Source organism: Lissotriton vulgaris, chromosome 4_1 (assembly GCF_964263255.1).
Source record: "Lissotriton vulgaris chromosome 4_1, aLisVul1.2, whole genome shotgun sequence".
Taxonomy (NCBI): domain Eukaryota; kingdom Metazoa; phylum Chordata; class Amphibia; order Caudata; family Salamandridae; genus Lissotriton; species Lissotriton vulgaris.
This window is the reverse complement of record NC_141691.1, coordinates 1,125,481,154-1,125,505,588: the sequence shown is the minus strand read 5'-3', so window position 1 is coordinate 1,125,505,588 and position 24,435 is coordinate 1,125,481,154. Positions and strand designations below refer to the sequence as shown.

The following is a 24,435-nucleotide window of genomic DNA, read 5'->3' as shown; positions in this document are numbered from 1 at the left end:
ATGTGGGAAGGGAAGAAAAAGTTGCAAAAGCCTGCCCCTGGGGAAGGTTAGGATTGAAGCGACCAATACATTCTACTATTTGGGTGTCTTACTTGATCATTCTGGGTCATGGATTCCAGTGGTTAAAAGAAGAACTCTTCTTTTTAAAAGGTCAATTGGGGCATTGATTAATTTTTCTGATAAATTGGGCAAAAGACCCCAGCGGATCCTCCTTAAAATTTATAAGGCAAAATGCTTGAGTGTAGCGATGTACGGGGCTGGTGTCTGGGGATACCAGGATGTAGCCATATTACAAAAAGAGGAAACAAGTTTTTACGGTTTATACTAGCAGTACCACAGAGCACATCCGTTTATAACTGCCATAACAAATTGGGGATTCCTTATATCTCTGATTTGATTAAGATGCAGCCCCTGTTGTTATGGCATAGAGTTTGGTCGTCTAATAAAACAGAGCTAAACAGAGACATTATTAGAGATGCCATGAGTTTAACCAATGCAAACAAGATTACTTGGTTAAACTACATTAGAAGATTTTTAATAGACGTAGGTAAACCCGACTTTTATAGTAACCCCGGAACACGGACTACAATCGCTAGGAAGGATTTTAGAGTTCTCGGTCAGGATAATCTAGAGTCTGTAAGGGCGGCTTCAGAAATGCAGAAAAGCACCGTTATCCCACATCAGCTAAACCTTGAATCCCCCACTATTCAACCCTATTTGGAATGGTGTACTGGAAGTTATGATAAGTTTGTCCTCACAAGACTCAGATTTGATAGGTTTCATCAATTAGTCAGCTTCCCTAAACAAAATGACTGGACCAGCGTGCTCTGTAGGTTCCCCTGTGATGAAATGTCCCTTCAGACGACAATACATGTGATTTTATTTTGCCCCCTTGCTTACCTTTATCTACAAAAATGGGACAATGTTTATTGCGTGGGAGCTAGGACTGGACTCTTGAAGTCCATACGTATAACATGGGAAACCGATCATGAGGCTGACTAATGTATAGAATACTTGTTATAATACTTAAATGAAGATATGATTTAAAGATTTTAGTGATCTATAAAGATGTAACCATTTAGGGTATACGTTTTTTAAACATTAGATTGTAAATTTTATAATGTGTGATTTTAATCTGAAAATCTAATAAAGTTTATTTTATCGATTGATTGATCTCTCACCACTTAGGGATCCACTTTGTGCCCACTGTGATGTAAAATCAGGAGGTATGATGTGATGAATTTAGTATTGAGACATTAAAGAATGCTAGTCTTCTAGAGGAATGTCAAAGAATGACATGCCATAAAGTGGAGACAATGCAGCTACATAAATGACAGACTAACCTAACGTGAACAAGATTACAAGGACGATACTACTATCTAGAAAAAAGAGAATAAATGACATTCAATAAAGAGAGATCTCCAATTAATGAAACCCTCACACTTACAACTAAATACATGGGCCGTATAGAGGAATTCGAATTTGGTTAAAGTGTGACTAAATGTAGCAATATGCTTTTGGCAACAACACTCAGGGAAGAAAGGCTCTTAAAGATTCACTCAGGTGCTGATAAGACTGCCTAGCCTGGTTCTGAACTTTAGCGCCAGAAGAAGCTTAAAATGCCTTGTTGACTCGCCTCACTGGAGGCTGTTAGATGCTCTCTGTTATAGCGAAATGACTGGCACAAAGTTGGCCAGTAGTCTGTCAAGTTTTCCCTGGTGCACTTATTATGTGATTCTACGGCCGCAGCGTTTTCCTGCTCGATTATAGATATGCAGCATTTGCCACACAACCCATCATCTAATTTGCAGATTTTAATACCAAAAATTGCTTCTAGCTCAATCTGATCAAAAGGTACTAAAAAAGCTGCAAAGCATGCTTCTGCTTAGTGGAAAGTCCTTCTCAAAGGTTGAATGGTCATCCTGTGGTTGCTTATTGCTGTTTTTGGATGTAGAATTGGTACTAATGAAGTTCAATCTTTGCCCAGAGTGGTGCTCACGTGTAAAAATGACAACATTATGAAGTAATACTATCACAAAATGTGTGGCATTAAGTTGCATAATTTGAGTTTTCTTGCTTCATAATTTAGTGAAATCTGCTGCGTAATTAGGCCCTCCCTTGTCGCATATTTATAGTGGACCTGCATATAAGTGGGTGCATCGTCGACAGGGTAGTCTCACCACATTGTATTTGAATTTATTTTTGCATTGGCCATGGGCTGGCTAAAGTAAGGACCCGAGCCAATTGGATATTCTGCCCTGGGACTTACTTCACCATGCAGTGCGCCAGTTGCAATACTGTTTTTACAAGAGATTTACCTGAGGCCAGCAGGCCCCGTCACAGCTTTGTCTAGCTCAGCGTGCTCTGTTCCTGGGATAACCACCTGCATTCCTGTCAGAGACATCACTGGTGCTATTGTCTGTTGAACGGATGGGATTTCACCGCAAGTGCCAGTGCAACAGGGCTTTAAATGGGCTGAGTTCTGTCAGTGGTATGAAATGGTAGTTCTAAAGCCCAGGTGCTGAGACGGGTCTGTATCGGCCGCTCCATTTTTCCCCTCAGTATGAAAAAAGTCTTAAAGCAGCAGCGGAGCCATCACTCTCAGTGTTTGATGTCCTTTTCACGATACTGCTTTGTTATGTATGCTACCACAATCAGGAACTAATCTGAAAATATGATAACTTGAAAGTGATCTGAAAGAGCATGCTGTGTGGGGAGGGGATGGGAAGCAGGAGGAGTGATGGGCAGAGCTCAGGCTTTAAATGTAACATATACTCAGAGATTAACTGCTGAAGGCAGAGAAAGCTGCTTCTTGGGCTCATGCTGACCAGTATTAGCAGCTCTGGACGTTTGTCAAGCCCACAATAAATACATAGAAAAGTAAATAATTTCCAAAGGGTTTGATTTAAAGTTCCTAATGGACAATTACAGTCATATTTAAAATGGTCAGCGGAAAGGTAGCAGCCCTGTCTAGCAAGAGGAAGAGAAAGGACACAACTAATTCATTTTAGGCTGATCAGACTAAGAAGATATCTTAAAACCTGAGGATAAACCATTCTGTTAAAGCCCTTCTTTCCCCTCAGTCACTGTGATAAAGTATTCACTGCAACTGATTCCAAGTTCTGTTGAGTGGATTATTTTGATTTTCAGTTCATAGAACACTGTCACCGTGATAAAAGATCGGCTCTCACATCCTATTTTAGCGTAATACAAAGCAATAGGACTTTGTCAGCTAAAATGCATAAACATTTCTAGACTCTCTCACTCTAGCTACCATTGAGCTCTCTACTATGGGTGCCAGGCACCTGTGTGTCATTGTTGTTTGGCCCTTGTGGAGTTTTGTTTAGCACTTCATCCAGTAATATTGCTTTCTCACTATTGCATGGTTGCCAAACATTTCAGAATAAAAGCTATTGGGCATTGTTAGAAATTGAGTGTCTGGTTAGCAGAGTGTAGTATCTTCATGTTATGTTTACACTGTCACCTGTTACCGGGTTCCTAGCTGCTCAGCCAGTGTGAGTGGTCTGTGTGGAATATTTGTGTGATGGACATGAGTGGAATGCTTTGTTTTATTGAGTATAATGGCTTGCCTACAGGGAGGCTGATGAAACTGTCACGCTAAGCTACATTTAAAATTTAAAATAAAGCACGCATGTCTTATAGCGTGGAGCAGCTGTGGAATATTTTGTGACATATCGGCTTCTCTTCGGTTTCTTGAAGCTTTTGGACGCCTGCATGCACAGATGTGCCATCAGCCATCCGGCTCTGCGTCAACCACGTTGCGCCATCTTGTGGTTGGAAGCTCATGTTGTTCCTCGGCCAACCACTGATTAGCTTTGCCATGGCCGGTAAGCACGCAAAGCAGAAGAGACGTTTCCATGGCATACGTCATCAACGGAATGAAATTGTGAAGTACTTTTGAGTTGTGTTATGTCCAGCGGCACCTTTGTAAGGTTCAGTGCAGTGTGTGAGGTCTTAAGACTGTGAGCTGGGTTATGTACATTTTTGTTCTTCCGTATTGCTGTGCTATCGTTCTACGAAGCAGACACTGCAGTAGTTGTGTAGTTTTGTGCTTTTTCCTGATGCTCCTCGTAGGTGAGCCCAGCAGCTATTGTTTTTCACCGGCCGGATTGGCAATGGAATTGCAAAAATAGGTCCATCTTTACTAAAAAGCGGAGACAGTCAAAAAAAGCAAAGAGACAAAAAAAAAAAGCAAAGTTACCTTCGCTACTTTTGGGACACTGTATTCTGTGTCAGCAGCATCTCTTTGCCTGCACATCATATTCCACGTATTTGTTTTCTTAAGATTGATGAACAAAAGGGTAATGTTTTCTTGTGATGCTAAACAGTCTTCGAGACATCACTCGCAGGAGGTTTTTGTTTTGTTAAATATTGATTACATCGTTGCTAAAATGAAAAGTCTCACCAAAATGTTTATGGTGTTTCAGCAAGTCGACATGTATGCACCTTGGGCTCTTTTTAGTTGGATGCATTGGGACCCTTATGCAGGGGATGTTTTAGTCTAGCATAACTTGGGTGAGAGGTCGCTCACCGGCAGAGGTAACAGAAAAATGTACTAACTTGGTGGAACTTCTAACAGAGTGGGTGGTAGTCACATTGTACCATAACATCAGGCCCGGCTCCAGGAATTTTTGTTTGGGTGGGCCAAGGGCGCATTTGGGTGGGCCACTGCGGGCTCAATGTGTCTCTTCTGGAGGTAGCCTACAAATAAAAAAAACTGTACTCCTGCGTGTGATAGAAGGGGATAACAGGAGATTCCAGGCCCTCCATTATTTTCCAAATCTCTTTCTAATCGTTAACACTCTCAAAAAGTGTTTTGATCCCCATGTAAGGTCCTTTTGATGGGCAGAGGAGGTTTCTGAGGTGAGAGTATCAGGCAAGTAAGACTACTCAGCCTGCCTCGTTGCCAGCCTTCAGAGAGAATCTCTCTTCATTAATACCTCCATCTGACCCCAGACTCTGCAGTACACTCCCTTCCAGGCCTGATCATCAATTTTCTACAATCTCTCTACCGTGCACCTTAACTCACAGCTAACCTTGGTCCCCAGCCCCATATCAGGCACCACCTGGTTTCATTCTCCATAATCCCACTAAAAAGATTTGTAAAATCACCTTCAAACTGAAAACCCTGAATATAAGAGTAAATATAATTAGCACACACTTTAAACTATGTTACACAGTGGCCCTAATGACCCAACTGCTAATTAAATAAGCAAAAACATTACAGGGTCTATTATAGCGCCGGTGCAAAAGTATTTATTGGTGTCCCACCACTGACCTCTTACTCAATAGACAACTTTACTACCACCCTCCAACAGTGCACTTCATCTCTCCTTAGCCCCTTTCAGTCATGACCTCCTCATCAGACTCCCTCCCTACCTGCCCCCCCCAGTGTCACTCATCACTCCAAAGCCCCTCCCCATGACCACCTCCTCAGACTCCCACACAAATACCCTCCACCAGTGCCCCTCATCGCTCCATAACCCCTCCCCCCATTGACCTCCTCCTGAGTCCCTCACTGCCACCCTCCACCAGTGTCCCTCATCGCTCCAAAGCACCTCCCCCATGACCTCATCGGATTCCCTCATTGCCACCCTCCTCCCAGACTCCCCCACTACCACCCTCCACCAGTGCCCCTCATCACTCCGTAGCTCCTGCCCATGACCTCCCCCTCCTCGGATTCCCTCATTGCCATCCTCCAACACTGGCCTTCATCTCTCCGTAGCCTCTTCCCCTCATGACCTCCTCCTCAGACTCCCTCCCTACCACCCTCCACCAGTGCCCCTCAGCGCTCCATAGCCCTTCCCCATTACCTCCTCCTCAGACTCCCTCCCTACCACCCTACACTAGTGCCCCTCATCACTCCAAAGCTCCTCTGCCTCATGACCTCCTCCTCAGACTCCCTCCCTACCACCCTCCACCAATGCCCATCACTCCAAAGCAACCTCCCTCATGACCACCTCCTCAGACTCCCCCACTACCACCCTCCACCAGTGCCCCTCATGACCTCCTTCCAGACTCCCCCACTACCACCCTCCACCAGTGCCCCTCATCTCTCCATAGCTCCTCCCCATGACCTCCCCCTCCTCGGATTCCCTCATTACCATCCTCCAACACTGGCCTTCATCTCTCCGTAGCCTCTTCCCCTCATGACCTCCTCCTCAGACTCCCTCCCTACTACCCTCCGCCAGTGCCCCTCAGCGCTCCATAGCCCCTCTCCATTACCTCCTCCTCAGACTCCCTCCCTACCACCCTTCACCAGTGCCCCTCATCACTCCAAAGCCCCTCTGCCTCATGACCTCCTCCTCAGACTCCCTACCTACCACCCTCCACCAGTGCCCATCACTCCAAAGCAATCCCCTCATGACCGCCTTCTCAGACTCCCTCCCTACCACCCTCCACCAGTGCCCCTCATGCCCTCCTCCTCAGACTCCCTCCCTACCACCCTCCACCAGTGCCCATCCCTCAAAAGCAACCCCCCCTCATGACCGCCTCCTCAAAGTCCCTCCCTACCACCCTCCACCAGTGCCCATCATCACTCCAAGCAACACCCCCTCATGATCTCCTCCTCAGACTCCCTTCCTACTCCTCCACCAATGCCTCTCATCACTCCAAAGCCCCTCCCCCATGACCTCCTCTTCAGACTCCCTCACAAACAACCTCCACCAGTGCCTTCCATCTCTCCGTATCTCCACCCCTCATGATGCCCCCTCGGATTCCCTCATTGCCACCCTCCAACAGAGCCCATCATCACTCCATAGCCCCTCTTTCATATGCATTTTATTTCTTGTATAGCGCTACTCGTAGTGTAGGGTATCACAGTACTGTACATCACACACACATTATGCAGACACAATGATTCATAAAAGTATCCAAATCAGCCTATAGGGAATGTCACATAAGCTAATGAAGATTACCAGGTGTAGGAATCACATCTCATCCATGCTGCTGGTGGCAATATGTATTAAGAGGGTTGGGTCTGGAGAACCACAAACACAGGATTTAAAGCATACCCCAGTGGTTGGCTGTACTGATTAGAAATTATATTTGCCCAAACTCTGTATTGCAACATTAGAATAATGAAATACTGGGAAAATTCGAACTAACTAGCAATACAAAAAAAAATCTAATTATACCATTCTGGTTTGTATACACGTCTTTGATCACACTGTCCTATGTATCAAAGGATCTCTGTGACAAAGGCAGTAACCCACTGAGCTATCCACGTTAACTACAGTTCTATTGCATTTAAATACTACAAACCAAAAAAAAGAACGCTCTCCAGCAAGATCAACAATCCCCAAGGTTATTTGGACATTTAGTTGCAGAAACACTCATGAATGATACCAACTATTTAAACACACGATGTAAATGAAAATGAAATAAACACGGCGTTCTAAGTATGTCTTTCTCACAGATTTAAAAAACACAATAGCCACACATTCTCTTACCTGCTCCTTATGAACTCTGTCACAGCCGGATTGGGTAAACAAACAGCTCAAGGGGTCAGGAAGGTCAGGAAAACGAAACGGCAAAATAAACTCCTCTTTACCAGCAGAAAAGAATGAATTATCCACAAATCCAGTTCCAACGAAAGGCTTTGTCCCCTTCGCAGTGCCCCTAATGTACCTGTACGAGTCGGCGGGGACACAGCCCACCTGCCTAATAGGAGATGCGTGATTGGGGTTGCGAGCCCAGGCCCAATCACGCAACTCCTAAAGAAAGATAACGTTCGAAGAACGTTTTAACTTGCAGTGGCCATATTCTGCTGGCCTTGCTGACGTCACTGCCAGGGCCAAGGGTTATGTTTGGGTGGGCCAGGCCAAAGTTTGGGTGGGCCCGGCCCACCCGGCCCACCCTCTAGAACCGGGCCTGCATAACATGAGGGTGGTTTTTGTTATTTTTGGTTCAATGTTTTGGTTTCCTACTATTTACATGTTGTGTAGTGTTTAATGTGTGTAAGTCACCCTGCGCTTCACGTTTTGTTGTTGTGTGTCTCAGTCGCCCTGCGCATCACAAGTTCTTTCGTGTAAGTCGCCCGTGCATCACCGTGTGTACACTCTGTGTTTACCTTGTACTGCACTTTGGTCATGTTGTGTAGTCTTCTTGTGCTGCACTTGTCCTTATCGGTTACACTCCCATTTACACAGTTTATGTTATGGGTCACAGTCCCATTTCAGCATGTTTTGTCCCTTACATGAGGGGTGACAGGTTAGGTGATAGACCCTTCCCCACTGTTGCTATAGTTTGGTTCCTTACATGAGGAGTACTTTCTTGGTGGCAGTCCACCCATAGTGTTAGAGTTCTGGGGTGGGTTATTCCCATTACTCTTTTTACATGTGTTCACATGTCTTTTCATGTGGTGTCTCACTTTGTTTCTGTGAGTTGTACATGCTCAACATTACTTTTTGTTTCAATATTAAAGGAGGAGGATGGTGATAGTTTGTTTGTATCTTTACAATTCATCCCTGGGGTATGGACTATGGTCTTCATTTATACATTGTGTGTATAGTTGTCTTTCATTGTAGTTTGGTTTAATTCATTTTCAGTTTTAAGGGGAGAATATAATGTAGAATCTTCCTGTTATATTTACAATGTCCCCTGTTACCTGGTTCCAAGCTGCTCAGCCAGTGTGAGTGTTCTGTGTGGGATGTTGGTTTGATGGATATGAGTGGAATGCTTGGGTGCCTGGTGTGAGTGTTGACAGTTGGATGATGGGCTGAGCAGCAGGCAGGCTGCTCCTGGTGGGGCTGTTATCTCTGATGTTAAGAACTTAATAAACAACTTGAAAGACACAACTCAGCTACGTCTGCTTCATCACATCTACGCATGGAATTTACTTGTTACACAGAGGTATGAACTTTGTCCAAGCAGGAACTAGCACTATAGTCAGGGTAAGCTAGATACACAATAAAGGTTAACCTGTGCTCTCCCTCTGGTAGCTTGGCACAGAACAGTCAGATTTCTCTAAAGAGGCAATGTGTAAAGTATTTGTCCTTTCTGTCCAGGAGTCAATTCTACAGTGGTAGAATTTTGGTCATACCACTGCTTAATGATCTCTTGACTGGCTTCTAAGGTGTCAGAAGTTTGCTTCCAAACTTAGCTGTTTGGTTTCTGAAGGCCAGCATGTAGCTTACTGGCAACTCTTCATGGGAAACTGCTCCTACCTCTCCTTCACCAAACTCAGAGGTCCTCTGATCGGTACCCATACAGAAGCTAAAGGAGGATGAAGCCCACTCCCTACTGTGATACTCCCTGTAGGTAGCATGGCAAGAGGATGCCCAACGTATTTCTCAAGGCCTTGGGTAGACCTCTAATCATACCCTTCAGGATCTTGTTGAAGCTCTCAACAACACATATTTGTTTGTGGCTGGTAAAGAGTGGAGAACTTGTAGGTTACCCCACACTCTTCCATACTGACTGCATATAAGCAGACATTAGGTTTGTGCCCCTGTCAGACACAACTACCTTCCTTCCTCTTGGCACCTGGTGACATGACCCACCAGGGCAAACATGTTGCTTGAAGCAGTCTGAGGATCCCTGGGCCCAACAATATCGATGCCCAACCGCTCTAAGGGTGTACCAATGACAGGCAATAGATTAAGAGGGGCTTTTAGCCTTTGCCCTGCCTTCCCACGGGCATGGTAGGTTACACATGTCCTACAGAACGCATTTGAAAACGTCTAGAATCTAGGTCAATAAAAGTGGGGGACAAGCCTTGCTAAGGTCTTTTCTTGGCCCAGGTGACCTGTCACGATTATTTCGTTTGCCAGCTCTAGTAAGAAGGTCCTGTAGCACTGAGGGACGACCAGAGCCCTTGTCCCACGCACAGCAGCCTAAGGCTGACTTAAAATTAGGTTTTCCTACCAGTAAATGTTATAACTCCTAGAGGCATCACCTGCTGCTTGGGTTCAACTTGTTGCCTCAGTCCCACAAAGGTTGGGCACTACCTCTGTGCTCTACAGTACTCCTTCTTGGTGGGTCATCATTCCACATGCCATACAACAAGCTCAGGCAATTCACAAAGGGAAGCAATGCCCTCCTCAGTGGGTGCAGCGGCGGCCACCTTAGGTGCCCCATCCCTCACTTGGAAGACATTCAGGGGCTGATTTCCTAATCCTTCCGCTTTTCCCCTTTTTAGCAACTGGCCGGCCTATTATTTCAAGCTCCAGTACTTTTTGACTCCCCAGCCATGGACATTGTTGTAGCACAAATCCGGTCTGGGAAACCAAACATCTCCACATGGGCCTTGAGCTCCACTTCCTTCGAGGCCGTCTGCTCAAGGTCATTACCAAGGAAACAGTCCACAGGCCTGGCAGGGCTCACAGCAAACTCACCCACTCCCACTCAAATAGAACAAGGGCCAATGGAAAATGACCCTCTCTGTTTTCAGCCACCACAACCTGGTGGAATTCACCTGCTCTGGGGACAGCACCTGACTCCTTACCATAATCTTGCTGGTACCTGTATCCCTGAAAGCCTCAACACAATGCCCATTGATGGTGATCCAGTGCCTATACTTTGAAGTATCTGAGGGTACAAGGATCTTAGGAACCATCTCACTGTCACCCAGACACTAGGGTAACCCCACTAAACTCCCCCATTAACTGGGACAAACTCCTCCTCCAGCACAACAATAGCTACCCCTGGAATCTGCTCCAGTGTGAGGTAGTGCTCTTTTTTTGGAAACTTGGGATCCCCTTTGTAGTGATCATACAAAAAAACTCCTAGCACTTTGATGTACTTGGGCTGCAGACTTTTGTCAGGGTTGTTTTTCTTATGGTGGCCAGATTGGGAATGAGAACCAGAACCTTTCCTCTGTGTGTTGTTTTGGGGGCATTTAGAGAACTTTTGTCTTTTTATCCCCCACCCTTCCTTCTTCTGGAGGGAATCCTGACCACCATTTTGGTAGTCCCCACCAGATACCTTCTTGGAGACTCTGGCGCAGACCCAGATGTCCGTCTCCTCAGCAAGCTTCCTGGGGTCAGAAAGATTACTATACAGTAACTGTTGGCACAGCTCTGCAAAACAAAGATCAAACATGTGCTCCTTCAAAATTAAGTTGTATAGCCCTAAATAATTATCTTCTTTGTTGCCACACAGCCAGCCCACAGTGCCTTGCTAGCATAGTCTGAGCAGTCCATCCAGTTCTGTGATACAATCTTGTGACTAGCCCTGAACTTCTTTCAGTATTTCTCAGATGTCAGCAAAAACGTGTTGACTAGTATGGTCTTCCTAGCAGAGTAGTGAGTCTGGTGTCCGACCTCTAATGTGAGAAGTGTATCCCTCCCCACTATGGGTGTGTACCACCACAAACTATCACCCTAGGACTCCTCTGGGACCTTCTGCACTCGTAGAGCCACTTCATAGGCTGCAAACCATGTGTCTATGTTAGCCACCATCACATAACTGGACACCAAATCCTTGGGTATCTGAACTCTGGGCTCGCTTGAGGACCCAGCGGGTATGCTGCCACCACTGGTGCTGGATCCGGCTTCCAGGGTTCTTCTATCAAGCTCCTTCAATCTAAGCTTATGGGCCAGTTTCATCTCCTCAAGAGCAACTTTCAATTTTGTAAGCACTGACTTGAGATTTCACCCTGCTCTCCTTTCTGCCAGCATTTCTTGGAACTGGTTCTTAGAGGAGACACTGTTCCCTGCTCTGGGAACTACTAATGCTTCCAGCAAGTCATTGCCCCCCCTATACAGGCAATTCCAGCGCCACATCAGACACCAGAATCAGGTCATCCTCCGCCTCAGGAATTTCCGGATCCTCCTCTGGATTGTCATCCACTGCAACCTGGGTGTCTGCCCAGGCCCTCAAAGCTTTCTGCAGCTCAATCTGCCTGGTGAAGCCTCTTGGAGAAACTTGAAAATCCTTGCAAAAATCTCTTTGCTGGGTCACCATGTAAAGCTCTATCTTGGCCAGCTCAAAATCAACTCCTCCAGGTATAGGTGCTTGTACTCTGGAGTGAGACATAATTTAGCAGAAGAAAATCAAAAAGCCAATTTGGGAGAATTGAAAAGGTTCAAATTGGTCTTAGTATCGAGTTGTAGTGAACAACGAGTTACTATATGGTATTGCACAAACACAAGTCTTATCCTCACTGCTGGTCACCAAAGTTAGTAAAGGAGTTTCTGGTTGGCAGAGGGATGCATCTTGTACAAGCAGGAACCACCACCCTAGCTAGGGTAAGCTAGATACACACTAAAAAATAACCAGTGCTCACCCTCTGGTAGCTTGGCACAGAACAGGCAGGTTTATCCAAAGAGGCAATGTGTAAAGTATTTGTGCATCACACACACACATGTTATGTTATTTTATGTTATTTTATTTGTAAAGCGCGTAGCTGCCACAGCCAAGTGGCGTCCCAGCGCTATGGTGGACAGAACAACACAACACAGTGGAGGACCATACCAGAAACAGAATACTATTAAACCAAGGTGAAGAGAAATGTCTTCACGGCTTTCCTGAAAGGCAGCAGGTCGGGAATGGAACGAATGTTAACAGGGAGTGAGTTCTAAAGTTCTGCTGCCAGAACACCAAAAGAACGGCCGCCAATTCTGGCTTTTTTAAAGCAAGGAATCTTAGCCAGGAATTGTCCAGTAGAGCGTAATGCTCTGGCCGGGGTGTAATAGGAGATAGCTTGAGCAAGAATGGGGGGCGAGGCAGCCTTTAGGATCTTGAACACCAAGCACAAGGCTTTGAACTTAATCCTCTGCCCAACGGGTAGCCAATGTAGATCGGAGATCGTACGCCTAGCAGAGCAAAATTTAGGCAAGCCGACCAACATTCTGGCTGCCGCGTTCTGCACGCGTTGAAGCCGAGTCAGTTCAGCTTGGTTGACACCTAGAAGAAGGGAGCTGGCATAGTCCAATCTGGACAAAATCACAGCTTGGAGAATGAGTTGCCTAGTAGAGGCATCGAAAAACTTAAAAATAGGTCTAAGGCTCTGAAGAGCCCCAAAACAGGTCCCCGCAACTCTTTTCGTATGGGAGGTAAATGATAGGTTTGAGTCCAGCCAAATGCCCAGATTCTTTACCTCTGTCACCGGAGTAGGTGCTTGGCCCAATTCCACTGGCCACCAGCAGTCTCCCCATAAATTAGCCTGTTTGCCCAGGACTAGGACTTCGGTTTTAGAAGCATTAAGTTGGAGACAGTTATCTGTCATCCAACTAGCCACGTCCTTAAGGGCTGCCTGGAACTTAGAGGCTTCAATCACCGAGTCCCCATTTAGTGCCACCGCTAGCTGAGTGTCATCAGCGTATGACACCATGGTTAAACCCCATTTGTTAGCAACAGCAGCTAGCGGCTGCACATATAAATTAAACAGGGTCGGACTAAGTGCCGAACCCTGCGGGACCCCTTGAGGGATGTGGCGAGAAACAGATTTGAATGGAGGAGTAGAAACCTTAAAAGTACGCTCAGCCAGAAATGAGCGAAACCATTCGAAAGCTGTGCTCTCCACACCAGCCTCTTTTAAACGTTGGAGAAGGGCAGAGTGGGAAACAGTGTCGAAAGCGGCACTGAGATCCAGAAGGATCAGTGCCGCCGTCTACCCTAAGTCCAACAACTTCCGCAGATGTTCTACCATCACTAACAGAGCTGTCTCTGTACTATGGCCTGCGCGGAAGCCGTTCTGAGATGGATCTAAGACACCCAGATTTTGTAGATGACAAGATAGGATTTTGTTGGCATGGGCCTCAGCCAGCTTGGAGATCCAGGGGAGAAGAGAGATGGGCCTATAATGTTCTGGCTTAGTCGGGTCTAGAGTGGGCTTCTTTAAGATCGGGATGACCGTGGCCTGCTTCCATTTGACGGGTACAATCCCAGAGGAAAAAGATAACCTGACAAGGTCAAGCAAAGGAGGAAGGCAGAATTCAGCAGATTCATTAAATTGTGCAGGTCTCAAAGGGTCCGCGGTGACCCTGATTTAACTTTCAAGACTAAAGATTTGAACTCTTCTTGAGATGGGTCAGGTATTAATGAGAGCGGCCTAGTAATCAGATGTGTGGGACATGATTCACTATTTGGACTCGTTGTAGAAGGAAAAGACTGGTAGATAGCCGCCACTTTCTCCACAAAGAAAGCTGCTAGCTCTTCACAATGGGATTGAGAGCATTGTTCATGCCTGCTTGTTTCCTACTAGTCAGGTCTTTAATGACTTTAAAAATAAGTTTGGTGGGATTGGGGTTTTTCTTAAATTCTGAAGCGTAGAAGGAGGCCCGGGCCTTGCAGATTGCACGATGGTAGAGCTTAATACTGGCCTGGTAACTCTGCTTGAGGACAGAGTCATATGTCCTGCGCCAGGCTCTTTCTGCCCTCTTACATGCCGTCTTAAGAAGCCTAAGAGAGTCGTCATACCACGGACTAGATGGGCCAGGACGAGTTTTACTCCATCCAGCTGGAATCAGAGAATCCAATGCCTGAGTCAACCAGTCACAGAAGTAATCATACCCCGAGGAAACGTCTGTAGGAGGATCTGGCGGGTGTTGCACCAAAAGCTGATGGAAGTCGGCTAGCTTCAGTTTCCTCCAGGGACGTTTGAAGATTGCAGGAATCGTACTTTTGAAAGGGGCCCCATTCAAAGAAATCTGTATTTCAATCAAATAGTGATCAGTCCAAGCCATAGGTTTAGGTTAGGTGGGCAAGAAACAACACTAGGGAGGTTCGTCAAGAAAGGGTCCAATAAGTGGCCGCCTACATGGGTCTGATGAGTAACATACTGGTGCAGTTGTAAGGCCTCGAAGTCTGCAAGAAAACTACTCGCCACAGCAGATAAAGGAGAATCCAGATGAAGGTTAAGGTCCCCCACTATACTGAAATTCGCCGATTTAAGGGCCAAGGATGAAACTGCTTCCGGTAGGGCGGTTCGGAAGGCGGTGTCAGGGCCAGGAGGTCTATAAATAAGGAGACCCGAGATGGTAAACTGAGGGTTTATAGAGATTGCGAAATGAGCGCTTTCACAACCCACTATAACTGTAGCCTTCCAGGAACATGGGTAGCAATTAAAACACTACATAAATACTCCACACACGGTTAGAAAAATAAATCATATTTTTATGAGTAAAACAAGACCAAAACGACAACAATCCAATAGGTAGAACTGGAATTATGTTTTTTTTAAAGATTACATCAAAATATAGTGCTTAGAGTATTTAAAGTGCCAACCGCGGACATCTGGTCAGCCTAGACCGGGATAAATCCAAAGTTCAGGCAGACCGCGATGAGTGCGCAGATCAGATACAGGGACCAGACTTGGCATGCTGAAAAAAGTAGCATTAGAGGACCTAAGTCAAGGACCAGATGCGAGGAGCAGGGAGGTGAAGCATCATCATCAATCTGAAGGATTCATAGGTGAGGCGTTGTCAAAACGCGCTCTTTGAGAAAGTTTTGGTGTTGAGCAGTACAGAGGATAGGTGATGCATCGTTGTCGAGCCGCACACTCAGTGAGACTTTGTCATCAAGCTGCACAGATGCTGGTGAGATGTCGTTGGGTACACTGCACCGGTTTCAATCGGCACAATGGTGGCGATGAGTTGGCATTGAGAGTTGTAGAACAGAAATACTCACTTCCCTGGGCACAGGACTGGGTTGGCACCACTTGGCAGGGCCTCACAGATGCAGAGTCCAATGTTGTTGAAGGCATGCAGAAGTGTTTGATGTACCTGAGACTTTAGAACAGGGGGCATGCCAGCAAGCACATTGAGTCACTCTAGGTTCACGTGAGATGGGTCCAATCCTTTTCCTCAGCAGGGCAGAGGGTAGAAAGCAGTTGGCAACAGGCAGCACATCAGAGCATAAAAGCCGTCCTGCCAGAGCAGCAGTCCAACAGAGCAGAGCAGCAGTCCTTGTAGCAACACTGTTATCCTTCCTGAAAGAGTTCTTCACAGGTCCAGTAGTGTACTGTCTAGGTAGGGATAGGGACCCAGTTTATATCCAATCGTGCCTTTGAAGTGGGAGTGACTTGGAAGAAGAGTCTTTGAAGTGAACACAGGTCCTTTCTTCCCATCCATGCGTCCAGACAATCAGTAGGGGGTAATCAGCCCTTTGTGTGGGAAACAGCACTGCCTATTCAGGTTTAAGTGTCAGCTCCCCCCTTTCTGCTCAGGAAGAGCCATCAGAATGCAGGTGAATGCAGATAAGTTCTCAAACACACCTAACCATCCTGTGTTTGTGGCTATCTAGAGGGAATGCACAAAGTGCAGGCACACAGAGCAGTAGGAGCAGAGAAATGCTCAATTTCTAGAAGTGCCATTTCTGAAATAGTAATGTTGAATCCAACTTTACCAGTAAAGCAGATTTATCAATGCCATTCCAAAGATATAAAACATGAGGCAGCTACTACTTTCTAATCATAAATTCCAGCTTAAAGGTGTATTACAGAATTCCCAATGTCAACATATGAGGGCACTAGGCCTCACAGTAGTGAAAAACGAATTTGGGTGTTCGTCACTACCAGGAAAGGCAAAACATAAAAGTACATGTCCTACCTTGTACTTACATCACACCCTGCCCTATGGGCTACCTAGGACCTACATTAGGGGTGATGTATGTGTAATAAAAGGCGAGTTTAAGGCTTGGCAAGTAGTTTTAAATGACATGTCGAAGTGGCAGTAAACTGCACATACAGGCTCAGCAATGGCACGCCTGAGACAGGCTTGAAAGGCTACTTGTGTAGGTGACACAATAAGTGCTGCAGGCCAACTAGTAGCAGTTAAGTTACAGGACCTGGGTATGTGGTATACCACTTTACAAGGGACTTACAAGTAAACTAAATATGCCCATTGTGTATACACCAGTGTTGCAATATTTAGGGGAGAAACACATGCACTTTAGCAAAGGTCAGCCGTGGTAAAGTTTGCAGAGTCCTAAGGCGAACAAAAAGAATGAGCAAAACCAGGAGGTCAGCAGGTAAAATGTTTTTGGGGAAGACCACCTTAAGGACGACATGTCAAACAGCAACATATCTCGTTCAAACAGAAAGTGAAAAAATCTGCTTGTGTACCCAGTGTGTGTAGTTGGGCAGTCTGTAGAAACTAGTCCAAAATTGGGCCCGTTGTTTAAAAATACCAGCATGTGCCCCAAAAGCTTTCATTTCAGACTTACAATTTCTAAGGTAAAGAAAAATGTTTCTGCACAAAATTAAATAAGTATATTGTTGCTTGTGGTTTTCAGTTCATGGCTTTGTGAAAGACCTGAAATGGCATTCAAAGAAAAGAAACAGAGAGAATCAGTAATTTGTCTTTCTTTCTGCAGGGGTTAATACAATATAACTTTGTTATACAAGTTAGCAGCCTGCTAGACAAAGATTATTCAGTTTGCAATTTGTTGTTAAGGGAGGTCACTAAAATATTGTTTCTTCTTCCTTTTGTTGCCTTCAGTTTTGTGTGCTTGAATAAAAGGTGTATATTTTAGAAGCATGTTTTAGGTCTGATCTAATTATTTTGTACACTGAAGTGAATCATCTGGGAATATTAATATCATTGTTGCTCCTTTTGCAGTGTTCAAATATTTAATTGACTTGTGAAATGGCTGGCTCATAAGAATCTTGGCCAATATGTACTATCCCATTTTCCCACAGATAAAGAATGAAACACTGATACACCACTCTCATTTTCTAAGTAGTCTGTACTGATAGTAGCTCCTCTCCTAAACACTCCATGCCTTAAACTGCCAATGCAGGGTATAGTGACGGGACCTTGTGAAAAGAGTGCTGTAACATTACACATGGAACACTGCTAACAACATGACAAGGAGTTCCACATTCCAACAAAACTCATAGCTGCAAGGTGTTCCATTGTTATGTTTGACACCTTTAGCTAACCTTGGCTTTAAACCCAAATGCACTTGACTGATTAGGGTTTTTGGGCCCATAGTTACAATGTTAACAGCAACATTTCATGACCGAGAATTCAAGGGGATGTCAGTTAAAAGGTCAGGATTTACTTTAAAAACATATTTTATTGTTTTTTTATGTCGCAAGTAAATGAAAAGCAACAGACACAAAAATCTACTTCTAATCCCGACCTCCCTGACTGACTGAAAGAGAAGCATTTGCCATGGAGACACTTGCCCGATATAAATGTCCGCACAAAGGCAGAACCACCTTAACGGCAAAGAGTACAGAAAAGCAGAAGTGAGCATGCTTAAAGCAGAGTGTGAAAGCAATAACAAAGGGAAAGTGTAAAGCAGGACAAGAGGGGAAGGTTTATACATTTTTTTTAAAAGAGTACATGTAGGAGCCTGCAGTGGTAGGACACTGCCTATCGGAAGCAGTACCTGGACCGGGCTGCACGGCAGGTTGAAGACTTGAAGCCAGGGAAGAAGACAGAGACGTGAAGGAGGAAGAGACCAATAGGAAGCAAGGGTGACATGGGATCATGCCAATGGCAAGTAAAGGTGATGTGGGAGTCATGATGGAGCCAGCCAATGGTAAGTAAAGATAAGTAAAGTCGGGCTTTAAGCCCCTATAAAGATTTTTTTTTTAAATAGAAGAGATTTTGCAATAGATGTGCAGGCAAAACCTATAAAGGAGGACAAACTAATATGGAAGTCTGAAAACAAGTGGCAAGTGGGTAAGTGGTAGAGCTGCTAGACTGATGCAAAACTAAGGACAACAAATCACTACGATGCAGGAGGCATGCAGTGTAGGTGCAGAGCGCAGGGACGAGCCAAGCTGAGCTGATCCAAGAGAGCTGTTCGAGATGCTATAAGCCTCGTGGTCTAGGGTTTCCGTCGCATTATTCACGGCTAGCCCACAGGGTGAGGCGCCATAGAGGACCAGGCCACGGTTAAGCGCCTGCAAGCGTGTTAAGCGACCAAGTCCGGAAAAAACCCATTGTCAGTACGGACATGATGTGTACAAGAAAATTTGAGAGGTGCACTCGGTAAAGTCAATGATACAGAGAGTTCATAGATTTTGTAAATCTTCAGTTCTTTCTTTAATGTGTTCTTTATTTTCTTTTAAAATACACAGGCACAGCCAACCCGTTTCATTCCCTTTCGTGCCTTGGGAATTTCGTCAGGGCATGCAATGAGTTAGTGATAAAGTTTGACGTTCCAGAGAGTGATCGTACTTGCAAGGCCGGATTAATGTTAGTGGTATGGTCCCAATATTCCTGGATAGTGTAGAGATAACGTTCCAGGAGGGATATCTAGTCGTAGTATCACAAATTGGCCGCAGTGATGCGTAGAAACGAAAACAAGCATAAATCCTGGCCCCCTTTGAAAGTCAGTGTTGACAAGGTGGGGAGTGGCTGCTGGTTGACGGGTAGCATCCAGACGGGTTGTAAAATCGTTATTAGGTTGCGGGACCTGCGATAGGGTCTTTGCAATCTCCTGCTCCTCCCCGTGGAATATCCGGCTTCCGATATTCCACGGGGAGGAGCAGGAGATTGCAAAGACCCTATCGCAGGTCCCGCAACCTAATAACGATTTTACAACCCGTCTGGATGCTACCCGTCAACCAGCGCCTCCTGAGGGCTTCTTTGACTCTGCACCCGTGTCTGTAATATGGGGCGGGAGCAGAGTCCTTCATTTGCATAGGGCAAGCCTCTATGCAAATGAGGGAACACCCTCTGAAGGTAGCGCTGCGCTTTAAGTGCGCCAGCGCCATCATTATTGGTATTATAGAAGGGGACGCACAAGTGTCTGCGCCCCCTTCTATAACGCCAAAGTGCCCCGGGAGAGCGCAAACGCCTGTTGCCCCACGGGGCACCTTCTGTAATACAGCCCTTGATGTCCCTTTTCGTACCATGCTGTATTTATTTATTTTAAAGTTTTATAGAGCGCAAACTTGGCCCGTGAGGGTATCAGAGCGCTTTACAGATTCAATAGAGTAATACAAGGTTACGGCAGGACATAACAAACAAAAAACAGGAAAAAAAAAGAAATCAGTACGTCGGAGAGGTTTCAGAAACAGGGGGTCGTAGGTGGGACGGGGTAGCATACAAGTACTTTACATTGAGGAATAGGATAAGCTATAACAGCAGGTCAGAAATATTACAATAAACAAAAGAGTAATGTACAAGGACGCAGGACAAGGCAATAGTCTCTCAGGTGGCTGCGGGAACGAGTTTAGCCAAGCAATTTACCCATGAGAAAGGCCTTGGCCTCTTTTTTGAAGCGTGCAAAAGAAGTGATTTTTCTGATGTAGGGAGGGAGGAAGTTCCATATTCTTGGTGCAGTCCCAGTGAAAGGTCGATTGTAGGTTTTTAAATTAGATTTGTATGAAGTTATAAAAATAAGCTATTTACTAACAATTTTGTTACTCCAAATCCCCCAAAATTCCCACTGACTTGACTGCTGGTGCACCTAATAGACGACTTCCTTATATTTTGCTTTTCTTCAGGTCCCAATAAAATAATTTTGTGGAATTACCAAAATACAAAATGCCGGTGCTCTTGTTGCAGAACATAAATATCCAACTAGGACGTCACCCTGCATTCATTATGCGTCTGTAGGGAAATAACTCAGGAAAGAAATGTTCTCCTTAGACAAATGTTTCGTAACATGGGAGTTAACACAATTAGGGAGCGTGCACATGCTTGCTGGACAGGAGGGAACATTAAACTCATTGGATTTTTTTCATCGACTGAAACCCAATTATAGAGAATTTGATGAAGGAACAACAAGTCACATTGTCAGTCCATGAAGCACACCATTCTGTACCAATTAAGAGTAGCAATAAGCCCATCGTAATAAAACCAGCACATACAGAAATAACAGAAATTGTTGCTTACTCATTCTACTTCAGCGTCTACATCTGACACCCCAAGACACTTGCCCCAAACTCTTGCATTTTTAGCCAGACAGTCCCTTGTCTCATAGACAGACTTTTCTGCTGTGCACACCAGTTGACCCCATGTCTCCATAAAGCCAGCGATGGTGCCCTGGGGGGCCTTCCAATATGCAGCAATATCTCTCTTAGCCACTATGGTAGTGGTTCCCAACAACGGTCCATCAGCCTTACAGCCCCCAACACCATCATTGACCCCAGGATGATCAGCAATGGGGAGAGATACAGGGTCATGTCCAGTACATCTGATAATTCAGCCACCACCGCCTTCCAGTGACAGGTTATAACAGTACAGGAACACACCAAGTGAAAGAAGTCTGCAGGCGTATGGGAACAGGGAAAGCAGGTAGGGTCGTTCGCCAGGCCAGCATGAAACATTTTGATAGGAGTAGATAGGTACAGTGTATGTAATAGATCTGCACCAACCGGAGCCTGAATGAAATTGTGATCACACTGGGGCCATCAATGCATCGCGCCAGTCAGCATCTTCTAAAGGTCCTATCCATTTCTCCCAATGGGCTCGGAGGGCGTCCAATGACCCTGGGGCATTAATACTCAATGTACCGTAGATCTGGGACACCCCCCACCATCCCCCTCTGCCTAGGGCCCCCATCAGTAACTGTAATTGAAGAGAATTTACCAACTTGCACATTCGAATAATTGTAGGGTCACATTTACTAATTGATATTAGGCTCCATCACTTGCAAGGTGCACCAAAAATAGTTGTTATTGCAAAAAGTAATACCATAAAATGAAAAAAGACACTTCTGTATTTGTTGAAACAACGCAGTTTGGGATTATTAAGGTTGATTTCACAGATATACTTCAAAATAAACATATAAACTTACATTGTCTCAGCTTGAAATTATTTAGCCATGTAGAAGTATCCCAAATAATTATAAAATCTTGCTTCTTAATCCTCGGTAAGATACGTCCATCACACCCTGATGTATTGTAAAAAATATTTAGGAAAAGTAACTTTTAGAAAATTACCATTTCCCTGCTGGAGCTCCTGGAGGCCAATCTGTATTAACCCTACAGCAGTTGCCCAGCCAGTGCTTGACATTAATAAGGTGTGAAAACAGCTCCAAGAGCAGAGACAATGGTCAGGTTATGGAAAAGTTTTTTTCTTTCCCTTGCAGGACGACCACTAAGGGTGGGCCTAGCACCTTCATTAAATTGTGAAGAGGCAGTCCTTTCACAAGTAAATCTAAGGCAAGACCTGGGATGGCAAATCTTTGCTTCCCCAGCCTGGCTGCCTCCAAACCCAATGGGAGTGAAATTACCCCATAACCAGTTTTGAGAATATACAAAGAACGGGGCTACTCATTTCTCTGGCACACTCTGGCGCATGGACTCTGCACAAGGAAGGAAGGAAGGGTTTCCAAATCCTGGATTCCAGTAGGAAGCATAGTTGCAATAGGGAAAAAGAACTTCTGAAAAAGTGGGTGGAGTTGCTTCCAGGACTTTTTAATGACATTTTAGGAAGGAGCTAGGAATCATCCCATCCACTAACTAGTGTCATTCATAAATGCACCGCCCCAAGAAACACTCCTCAGAACATTTTCTAGACCTGTGGAAGAACCGAAAAAGGACTGGATCTGCTGTTTGAGACCTGTGAGGAGATCTGAAGGGGTGCACATGTTGCACTGGAAGTGGACTGGACCATGCTGGTGACCCTTTTTGCTGGAGTGAGTCTTGACCCGTACAAACTATCCCCGAGGTTCTAAGAGTTGTAATGGTGTCCAAAAGGATTTATTAAGAAACATTTGAAAAATGTGCACTTTGAAAAATTTCAGACTTCCAGACCTCCAGAGGACTAGGACCAACCCTCCAGGTCAATAAGCCCAAGGGACGACAACACTGAGCAAGAAAATCGGATTAGACCTGCTTGGAGCTTCTCCACAGCACCAAATCCATTTCACCGGCCCTCTGCGAGAAGATACCAAACCTCATGGACCTCACCGTCTGATACAGTCTGCAGGCTTATCCCTCTAGAGGATTCTGACTTCAATTTAAGAGGCTAATTCAAAAGGTAAAATATTTGACTGGGACGAACCTGCTTGGTGTATCCGACCTGTGCTTCATCACAGTCTGTCAACCACAAACAGTGACTGCTTTACTTTTTCTTGCCTCTTTTTCGCTTAAATCTTTAAAAATGCATAGCTCCGGTTCCAATAATTGGATTTGTGTCATTTTGTGCATCAAATCTTTTCTAATTTTATAAATTGGAGTAAGATATTTATAGTGTTTTGTTTTTGACTATTTTAACTGTTTTGGTATGTTGTACACATTTTGTCAAAGTTAAGCCTGTCTGCTCTGTGCCATAGCTTCCAGAGGTTGAGCTCAGGTTTAAATCTTTGAAACCTTTGCCTGGACATAACAGGTGAGTGACTTTATTTGGGTTAGTGCTTAGAGCTAAAAAACTAAAGATGGAGGCCAGATTCACACATCTAGCGTTCCTGCAAGCTAAAAGATGTATTACCATGCATTGGAAATCCGCAACTGTATCACAGATTTCTCCTATGGGTAATCTGTCCTTCTGAAGTTAGCTGAAGCCGAGAGCACCGTTCTCCATGAGAGGTTCTCCAAGGAAGGGAATAGTGTGCATGTCGATTAATGGGCTATGTTTCTGATCACTCCGTTAGGAAAGATTTGCGATTAACCCCCTTGAACAATTACACACTTAGGCACTTCACTGACTGCAGCAATATATAGGAGGCACACAGCTGAGTGTTAACTTGCATGAACTTAGGAAAGGCAATATACTACTGCGTGACTGACATAACAGTCATTGAAGAATGGCTTCCACCCCAGCTCTACACTGCATGCTCCAAACACTCTGGCATGCTTGTTTTTATTCTAAAACCCCATAAAAACATTTAAAAGCATAAGAAAGAACCATTACCTTGTCAGCTCCAACTGCAGTGTGTTAGGGTCTGGTATAAAAAATCGTACCCGGAAAAGCACAGAACAGGGAAAGCCGCCTACAATGGGTTTTCAGAAGATCAAGTCAGTTTTGAAAATATAATGATTGTATAAGCATACAGAAACATTGCACATAAGAACAAAGAAAAAGTTTATAAACATACAGTATTACAAGTGACTCCTGCAACATTTGTTTATTGATATTTAAGGGTTTAGGAAGAAAGATCGCTCCTATGATCCAATGTTTTTAAGACTGTAGTATTAACTAGGATAACCAAAACAAGACTGTTGAATTGAAACACATGGAATCATTTCCATTCGGTTTATCATATTTATCCACCAATCTACGGCCAATGAATATTTTTTTTTTTTATTATTCTTTTTATTTATGAAAAACAAACAAAAATCAGCACAGATGCTCAAAATGTATTTACACATTATACACATTATACGTAGAAGTTTGCACAATTGCATTTGGTAAGTTAGAATTGCAATCAAGTATATCTCTAGGGCACGGTTTTAACAAATCAAGGTGGTCATCTAAGTCAATACTACAAGGCGGAGTACAAATCTCTCCACAGTGTGTGTTCCAGGCCTCCCAAATTAGCGACCACTTCTTCGGTACCCTCTTGCAACATAGGCAGTCTTTTCCCTGAACATGCACCAGTCCATGCTTTTCTACCAGT

General features: G+C 44.7%; 1 protein-coding gene across 8 annotated transcripts in view; it reads right to left on the bottom strand.

Annotated features, from left to right (window-relative positions):
* Positions 1–24,435, bottom strand: part of PTPN3 (protein tyrosine phosphatase non-receptor type 3) — a 1,864,164-nt gene that overhangs the window by 1,218,774 nt on the left and 620,955 nt on the right. For all 8 annotated transcript variants that reach the window (XM_086965368.1, XM_086965363.1, XM_086965366.1 and 5 more), the window contains one exon: positions 23,730–23,808. In XM_086965368.1, coding sequence (XP_086821494.1) covers positions 23,730–23,808 — 79 coding nt within the window. The remainder of the gene's footprint in view (positions 1–23,729; positions 23,809–24,435) is intronic.